At 41.9% G+C, this 9,850-nt stretch overlaps 1 protein-coding gene across 1 annotated transcript; it reads left to right on the top strand.

The window, feature by feature from the left end:
• The first annotated feature begins 174 nt into the window (after window positions 1-174).
• On the top strand, window positions 175-9,127 carry LOC128742461 (activating signal cointegrator 1 complex subunit 3). The gene is made up of 9 exons (XM_053838832.1): window positions 175-520; window positions 577-844; window positions 909-1,064; window positions 1,127-2,977; window positions 4,544-7,737; window positions 7,803-7,971; window positions 8,035-8,201; window positions 8,277-8,731; window positions 8,793-9,127. The coding sequence occupies exons 1-9, from the start codon at window positions 390-392 to the stop codon at window positions 8,954-8,956; spliced, it is 6,555 nt and encodes a 2,184-aa protein (XP_053694807.1). The 5' UTR covers window positions 175-389; the 3' UTR covers window positions 8,957-9,127.
• Window positions 9,128-9,850: the final 723 nt, after the last annotated feature.

The raw sequence follows: 9,850 nt of genomic DNA, 5'->3' as shown, positions 1-9,850 counted from the left end.
AAATCGGATTTTTTATATTTTTGAGGCATCCTTTGAGTTCTGTGAACGTACCCATTCCCAAATCACTTGGCATCGTTTTGACGATTTTGACGTTAGCTCTTTCACTTTTCGTTGACGATCAATCAGCAACACTTCGTTGTGAATTTTGTCGGTCGTTATCATATTTTAGTTGTCTTTCACAGTTTTACATATTATAATTTTACTTTTGGAAGAAACATTAAAACAATCAAGAAAACAACTGCAGTGTTGTGTACTGAATAAAATAAACGTATTTGATATTATCAAAAGTAAACAGCAGACGATTTGTGCATAGTTGCGTTTATCCCATATTGTGAAATTTTTTTCGCGAATTTTGTTGCACAAAAATCGAAATACTCGAAGTTGTTAAGATGGCCACGGAATTACCGAAGCTTTCGCGTTCAATGCGTGCCAATACAGATTTGGATACCACTCGGGTACTTTCGAACCGGCCGGAAGATTTTCCGTCTCTTCAAATGTTCCGTAATAAACAGGCTCTAAGGTAAATAGTTCCCAAAAAAATTAAAATGCCATTATTATAATTTAATGCCATTGCAGTGGAATTTCCTGGAAGGAACTAAAACTTTTCATCAATCAGCACGTTGAAACAAAAGAAGCTTCGCACCTAACTATTCAGTTGCGTGAACTGTGGAACTACTGTCGAGAAATGTTGGGCAGCGAGGAAAACTCGGTTCTCATTGATGAAGCAGCAATATTTATTTTGCGACTCTTTTTGGACCAGAAAATTGTTATGCTAAAGCACACCTCGCGAATTAAAAAAATGTTCGGTCAAGTTCCAAACGCTTTGATAAACAAAATGTGCTTAGTAAGTACACAAATTAGATTGTAATTGTAAAATCCATTGCAACTGTTTTTTTTTCTATTTTAAGCTTGTCAGTGACGTGAGCAATCATCTAAATGAAGACTGCAGGAAATATCTCGAGGAGACTGAACAAACCGAGGAAAGTAGTACAAAGCAAATATGGGGATCACATATCAAGTGCAACCTGCCGGAAGGGTCGACCTCCGATTATAGCTTATTGGCGGTATGGTAGATTCAGCAACTTAAATTTATTTTAGTACATGCGTTTGTATGTTTCCGTTTTAGGACCTTTCACCTGCTCAACCGGCCGAAACCAAGTCAGCCGCAAAGTTTTCTATGAAATATGATAGCCAAAAACATCGGCAAGCACCGAAATCACATCAACCAAGCGCCTCTGGTTCATCAGAGGAAAAATACACTCGTTCATGGCTTGCGAAACAAATGCTTCCTGACCTAATAGACAATCTGGTTGAAATTCTCAAATCAGGGAAAACGAATGACGAACTGCAAAACGAGTTGGTAGATTATCTCGGGTTTGAAAAATTTGAGCTGATTGAGGAAATATTACAGAACCGCAAGCACATTATAGAACGCGTGAAAGCAATTGCACAAATAAACGTGTTTAAGGAGAAAGCCGTTAAAAAGTTAGAAGCTATGCAACACGCCCCTGCCTATTTAATGCCTGTAATGATACAATCAGAATCAGAGAAACAGCTTCGAAAGCAGGTAAATAAGGAAGAAAAAAAGCTAAAGAAGTTCCTTAATTCTGTGGGCGGCGCCGCCGACGAAGATGACGAAGAACTCGATCCATTGAAAATGCGACTCAACTATCAGCAGAGTTTGCTGATAGCAGCCCAAATGACACCTCTACTTCAGGACGATAGGCCACCCAGAACGATGGCCCCCAAACCACCCAAACAGGTTAAGTATCCTAACGTGTTCGATTCGTACAGTGATGCCAAGTCGCATGTCGGATTTATTGCCGGAGGCAAACTATTACTGCCAGATAATGTTGAACGAAACGACAATAAAATGTACGAAGAAGTTAAAATTCCTGCAACCGACCCGCCACCGCTTTCCATTGGGAACAATCGAATTCAAATTGATTCGTTAGATGAAATAGGTCAAATTGCATTCAAAGGCTGTAAGGAACTAAATAGAATACAGAGCATCGTTTACCCGGCAGCCTATCACAGCAATGAAAATTTGCTAGTTTGCGCCCCAACGGGTGCTGGTAAAACAAATGTTGCTATGCTGACTATAGTGAATACTATTCGACAGTATGTTGACCAGGGTGTAATCCACCGAGATCAATTCAAGGTTGTATACGTTGCTCCAATGAAAGCACTTGCAGCCGAAATGACGAGCGGTTTCGGAAAGAAATTAGCCCCTCTGGGGATATCCGTACGGGAATTGACGGGTGACATGCAGCTAACAAAAACGGAAATGCAGCAAACCCAAATGATTGTTACTACTCCGGAAAAGTGGGATGTTGTAACTCGGAAAGGTGCTGGAGATGTTGCTTTCATTAGTCTTGTGAAGCTACTCATTATTGACGAAGTTCATCTGCTACATGGTGAACGAGGTCCGGTGGTTGAAGCGCTGGTCGCTCGAACCCTTCGTTTGGTGGAGTCTTCTCAGAGCATGATTCGAATTGTTGGTCTCTCGGCTACTCTCCCAAACTATATCGACGTGGCTCGTTTTTTGCGTGTCAATCCCATGATTGGCTTATTCTTCTTCGATTCCCGCTTCCGTCCGGTTCCGCTAAGTACCAACTTTGTTGGAGTTAAATCACTGAAGGCTTTACAGCAGCTGGCGGATATGGATATAATCTGCTATGATCGTTGCATCGAAATGGTTCGTCAGGGTCACCAGGTAATGGTGTTTGTGCACGCTCGAAACGCAACAGCCCGAACGGCAAACGTGATCAAGGAGTTCGCCCAGCAGAAGGGCCACATTCAGCTGCTGACTCCAGAGAGCAATCCGGAGTACGGGAACGCTGTTAAGGCGATATCCAAGAGTAGAAATAGACAACTGGTTGAACTGTTTCACAATGGCCTAGCGATGCATCATGCCGGAATGTTGCGACAGGACAGAAATTTGGTCGAGAAATATTTTGCCGATGGCATCATTAAGGTGAGTCTCAAAAACTGTTGTTTTAACTCAATACAAATTACATTCACGGAGCCAGATATCTTATGTCTGTGTTATAATGATCAAAGGTTTGATTTTTTAATGTGGTTTTAACAAGTTGGCCAGGTTTGATTTGTCTTTATTGATGTAATAGGTTTGACCAAAAAAACTTATCAACATTATGTAGAATTATTAAAATATAGCCTAAGATTAGATTTTAATTGAACACTAGAGATATTAAAAGAAGTGACGAGATGGATATCAGTTCCGGGCGTAATTCAGCAACCTGTTTGATAACTGGAACGGCCGAACCCTACACAAATATGAAGCACTGTATTTTCCAAAAACAACGTTTTTGAGGAATAGAATATCTATTAAAATTCTGCGATCGCTCAGACTGTTGATTCCTACTAGTGAGCAACAGATCGAAAATCCGGCATTTCGTCTCTCCAACCAAGATTACGCAAAGTATAATAAATTCGCTTTCGTTTTTCTCGATATGTTTACTGAAGGTTTGTTCAGTGTCCATTTCCACTCCTAAATCACTGTGTCCTTTGAACTAAGCCCGTATTGAGATGAACCGTATTGAGAACGACCGAATGAATTCACGTTACACTTGGATACGGTCACGTTTAACCCAAACGATTCACGAAAGTGGCGGAAACGATTTAAGTTCTCTTGAAGAAATGTACAATAAATACTTCATGCCACGGACTCGTATAAATATTTTTACGTCATAAGCATAAATTAACCCGAATGCATCGGCTAACGTGTCTGGGAGTTCATGTGTGCATTGATTACATCGACATACTGACTTTTATCAGGGGGTATGTATATACAATAGAGCAGTAGTTTTTTAACGCGGATAGTGGCACTTATACATACCTGCTCCAAACGATTGCCAGTCATCGTGCGTATGATTGAACGACTTTGTCGGGAGGATAACGGGGTTCCGTAATGCCTGTTACAGGGTGTCCCGGTTCCAAAACGGCAGCGGCAGTAACATCACTTAGCAGGGGGTGGTAGCATACGGCGAAATACTCATTCTGGGTGGTGCTAATGGTTTCAATATTTGGCGACTGGGGTTTTTTTTTGGTACATCAATAAATTCTCAACACAGCAAGCCGGTCGGCCAAGTCGTAGGGTTCAATGCAATCGGTTTCATATCAGGGTCGAGACCAACTTTGTATGATACGAAAGTCATACTGCTTGTATCTTTGTCTTAAGGTGCAAGCCGTATAGTATCAATCGGATCGGTAATGCTCAGACATCGCAAAAAAATTTTTTGGACGTCACCATCAGTGAGCGATGGCCTTAAGCCAAATACAGCCCGAACTTTTTAGGAGGAGTTCGAGTAGTGGGTGATTTATGAAATGATTCGGTCAAGTCAATTGTTGGGTATATATGCTATTCTTAATGCTGCATTCTGGAAGATAGTTTTCTGGAGAATGGTATGATTTACGTACTATTGGTTCTTGCAAAGTGATCTTATTCATTTTTTGTGCTTTTATACATTTTACTGCTGTAGAAATCGCGTAATTAATATAATCCTACTCTATTAATCCGCAGGTGCTGGTATGTACAGCCACACTGGCCTGGGGAGTCAATTTGCCGGCGCATGCTGTCATCATCAAGGGGACAGAAATCTACGATTCCAAGCACGGTACGTTTGTTGATCTGGGTATACTCGATGTACTCCAAATTTTTGGCCGCGCTGGAAGACCACAGTTTGATAAGAGCGGCATTGGTACGATTATTACGACTCACGACAAATTGAATCACTATTTGTCACTTCTGACGAACCAATTTCCGATTGAGTCAAACTTCATCCAGTGTCTGGCGGATAATTTAAACGCGGAAATAACGCTCGGTACGATCTGCAACATTGACGAAGCGATCGAATGGCTTAGCTACACTTACCTGTTCGTGCGGATGCGGAAAAATCCGCAGTGTTATGGATTAAATTATCAAGATTTGCAGGATGATCCTATGTTGGAGGTTAAAAGAAGGCAACTGATAAGCACGGCTGCGATGGCTTTGGACAAAGCAAGAATGGTAAGGTATAACGAGCGGACGGGAGATTTGAACGTTACAGATTTGGGAAGGACAGCGTCGCATTTCTATATCAAATACGACACAGTCGAAGTGTTTAATGAAATGTTAAAGCCAATCATGAATGATGCAGATATAATTGCGATGATGTCGAATGCGCAAGAGTTTGAACAACTTAAAGTTCGCGATGACGAAATGGATGAACTGGACGATTTGACAAGAGTATGCTGCGAAGTTCCGGTCCGGGGAGGAAGCGAGAATATCCACGGCAAGGTAAATATTCTGATGCAGACGTATCTGTCGAAGGGATTCGTAAAGTCATTTTCGTTAGTTTCGGATATGTCCTACATTACACAAAATGCAGTTCGAATTGCTCGGGCTCTTTTCACTATTGTTTTGCGACAGAATAATCCAATTCTTGCTGGCAGGATGCTCAATATAAGCAAGATGTTTGAGAAACAAATGTGGGAATTTATGACACCCATGTACCAATTCCCGATAATACCCTTGGACGTCATCGAGAAAATAGAACACCGCGGGCTTAGTGTTCTGGCATTGAGAGACATGGATCTGAAAGAAATTGGAGAAATGGTCAGAAACCACAGACACGCTGCAATAGTAAAACGATGCGCTGAGGAATTCCCACTGCTAGAAATAGACGCAACATTACAACCTATTACTCGAACGGTTCTGAGAATCCGCATATTCATCACACCTTCGTTCAAGTGGAACGATCGTGTCCACGGAAAAACTGCCGAATCGTTTTGGATTTGGATCGAAGATCCGGAAAGTAATTTCATCTATCATTCCGAGTACTTCCAAATGACAAAAAAGCAGACAATTCGAGGTGAAGTACAAGAACTGGTTATGACAATCCCATTGAAAGACCCTCTGCCTCCACAGTATTATATTCGAGCTACCAGTGATTCCTGGCTCGGAAGTTCCAACTTAGTGCCATTGTCCTTTAAACACCTCATTCTGCCAGAAGTACACCCACCGCATACGGAATTGCTTCCACTTCAACCACTTCCTGTAACCGTTCTCAACAATCGTAAATTTGAATCGCTCTACTCATTCACGCACTTCAACCCAATTCAAACACAAATATTCCACTGCCTCTACCATACCGATAACAACGTTCTGTTAGGTGCTCCTACTGGCTCCGGTAAAACCATTGCTGCAGAGATTGCGATGTTCCGGGTATTCAAAACTCTTCCGAAAGGAAAAGTTGTCTACATCGCCCCTCTTAAGGCGCTCGTTAAGGAACGTATCGACGACTGGAAAGTTCGATTGGAAAGAAATCTTGGCAAAAAGGTTGTAGAACTAACCGGTGATGTAACACCTGATATCAAAGCCATCCGGGAATCGCACGTAATAGTAACTACTCCGGAAAAATGGGACGGTATCAGTCGATCCTGGCAAACGCGTGACTATGTTCGAGATGTCGCTCTAATTGTTATCGACGAGATTCATCTGCTTGGTGAGGACCGAGGCCCAGTGTTGGAGGTGATTGTTTCTCGAACCAACTTCATTGCTTCGCACACGGAACGTACGCTAAGAATTGTTGGACTATCGACTGCTCTGGCCAATGCTCGCGATCTCGCAAACTGGTTGGGTATTGGAATGATGGGATTGTACAATTTTAAACCTTCCGTTCGGCCAGTACCGCTATCCGTACACATCCAAGGTTTCCCCGGAAAACATTACTGCCCACGAATGGCTACCATGAATCGTCCTGCCTTCCAGGCCATTCGGCAGTATTCCCCCTGCACTCCAGCTTTGATTTTCGTTGCGTCGCGAAAGCAAACTCGTATCACTGCATTGGATTTAATAGCGTTCTTGGCAGGTGAAGACAACCCGAAACAATTCTTGCATATTCCAGAACAGGAAATGGAGCAAATTTTGATGAATATTAAGGATAACAATCTCAAATTGACATTGGCCTTTGGTATTGGAATCCACCATGCTGGTTTACAAGACCGAGATCGAAAAACTGCAGAAGAGTTGTTCTTGCATAGAAAAATTCAAGTGCTGATCGCGACTGCTACTTTGGCCTGGGGAGTTAATCTTCCTGCTCATTTGGTCATTATCAAGGGTACCGAATATTTCGATGGAAAATTAAAACGGTACGTAGATATGCCAATCACAGACGTGCTACAGATGATGGGAAGAGCTGGACGACCACAGTTTGGTAACGAAGGTATTGCTTGCGTCTTCGTGCATGACGTAAAGAAAAATTTCTACAAAAAGTTCCTGTACGATCCGTTTCCTGTGGAATCAAGCCTCTTGGCCGTACTGCCAGATCATGTTAATGCGGAAATTGTTGCGGGAACGGTTCAGACAAAACAAAGCGTTCTAGATTATTTAACGTGGACCTATTTCTTCCGACGATTGCTGCGAAATCCGGCGTACTATGAATTGGACAACATCGAGCAGAGTGAAGTGAATGGCTACCTTTCAACGCTGGTCCAAAAAGTGTTGGATACCTTGGTGCGAGCTGGCTGTATTTGGATAGCGGAAGACGATCGAGGACTGATTCCCACTTCAATGGGAAGAATATCTTCGTACTATTATTTGTCTCATCAGAGTATGCGTCATTTTGCTGACACCTTAAGGCACGATATGGCCTTTGAGGAACTACTACGAGCGATGGCAGATGCGTGGGAATTCGAACAGCAACCAGTTCGACATCACGAGGATGTTTATAATACGTAAGTAGTTGCTCACATTTTAGAAGTTGTTCAGCTGGAGTAATTTCGATTTAAATCTTCATTAGGGATTTATCAAAACTATGTCGACTGAAAGTGGATCCACTGTTAATGGACAATCCTCACGTAAAAGTATTTTTGTTGATGCAAGCTCACCTTTCTCGTTTGCCTTTGCCAAACTCTGATTACGGTACAGATACGAAATCAGTACTGGATCAGAGCATTCGAATAATACAGGTATGTGCTTTACTTTATGCAACCTTGGCATTACACGAATGATTTAAAATGATAATATTTTAGGCTATGATCGACATTTGCGCCGAGCGTGGGTGGCTGGCTAGCACGCTCCGGATTCAGCAATTGATGCAATGTATCATTCAAGGACGATGGCTCGATGATCCAGTGGTTTTAACTCTGCCATTTGTTGAGCCCCACAACTATTACGTGTTCAGCCAAGTGAAATTAGAGTAAGTATAAAGTTTAATGTTTGGTTTTTTTCTGTTAGTCCGTAATAACTGAAAATTATCACAATCAACTTTCAGCTGCAAATTCATTACACTTCCGATTTTAAAAGAAAAATGCAATCGCAGATACGAAGTTTTGGCCGGTCCGCTTCGTCAAGAATTCGAAGAATCTGAAATCGAACAAATTTACAAGGTCGTCTGTAGTCTGCCATCAATCAACGTCCAGCTGTCGATTCGTGGTCCGTACGACACAGACCCGAACGCAGATCGTTCGGTGATACAGCCGCAATCCAGAGATCACTGGATGGAGCTATACGCTGGGCAGGAGTACGCGCTGAACGTACAGCTAATTCGGCTGGGCAGTTTTGAGACATTGAACATCCACTGTCCAAAGTTCCCAAAAGGCAAGGACGAAGGTTGGTTCCTTACTTTGGGCTACCAAGCTGAAGGTGAATTGATAGCGATGAAACGGTGTGTCTACAGAAACGCTAAAAGCTCCCATCAGCTGTGCTTTGTCGCACCCGGTCGAACAGGTATATCAAACAATGTGTACTCAATTAGAATTGACTAAAGTTACAATGATGTTTTTTCTAGGTCGTTACATCTACACAGTCTATCTTATGTCCGATGGCTACATCGGATTGGATCAGCAGTACGATATTAATCTGGAAGTAATTTCCAGCTCTGTTATTCTACAGGAACCGCCAGAAAACGGAGATGGGGTAGACTATTTTACGCTTCAGAATGAAAAATATTGAACAGCCTTACTGGTTCAATTTGCTATTCTATAAATTCCACGCTGTGCTTTTCGTGCATCAAGAATCGAAACATTTTTTACTGCGTACGAAAGGTAGGTGCAAAAATGTGATTTGTTACTATATTGGTAATATTTATTGCAAGTTCTTTTTTGAAGCTGATCTATGTTTCGTAAATACATACAAAGCTATTTATTATATCAAAAATGCTGCACCCGTTTGAAGAAAATAGAGCAAAAAAGAATATTGTAATGATGATAAGTTTTTCTTCTGCAAGCAGAAAGTTTAAAAGCCGCAACACACTTAACCGCTATTATCATTTTTGGGACATTAAGAATTTTTATTTGCCGACAATTAAATTTTACTGTAAGAAGTGTCAGTTTCTGTATTTCATACTATTAAATACTTGTATCCTGATAAAAGGATCAAGACTTGCCTTTATTAATATGTTAGCTTTTTGATAAATTGTATGTCACAAAATCACAGAGCCATACTTTCATTTTCGTCGTCAGCAGCGTAGAGTCTATAGGTGGCTCGTGCTGTTTCAAGCAGTCGTCTCCATTCAACTCGATCTTGGGCCACTCGTCGTCAATTTCCCAGTCGTCTCAGAAGTCGCATATCAATTCCGACCTGATCAAGCCATCTTGCACGTTGAACCCCTCTGTGCCTTGTGTCGAAGAGGTTGCTGAAGAGGACTATTTTCATCTCATTGGCATCCGGCATCCTTACGACGTGTCTGGCCCACCGTAGCCTACCGACTTTCGCCAGATGTAAGATAGGAATCTCTTCAAACAATACCTACCTGTAGCTCATGATTCAAACGCCTCTGCCATTCTCTTTCAGTTTGTACTCCGCAATATATCGTTCGCAGCACTTTCCGCTCGAACACGGTAAGGG

The sequence above is a fragment of the Sabethes cyaneus genome, chromosome 3, assembly GCF_943734655.1.
Source record: "Sabethes cyaneus chromosome 3, idSabCyanKW18_F2, whole genome shotgun sequence".
Taxonomy (NCBI): domain Eukaryota; kingdom Metazoa; phylum Arthropoda; class Insecta; order Diptera; family Culicidae; genus Sabethes; species Sabethes cyaneus.
This window is presented reverse-complemented; position numbering and strand designations above follow the sequence as displayed.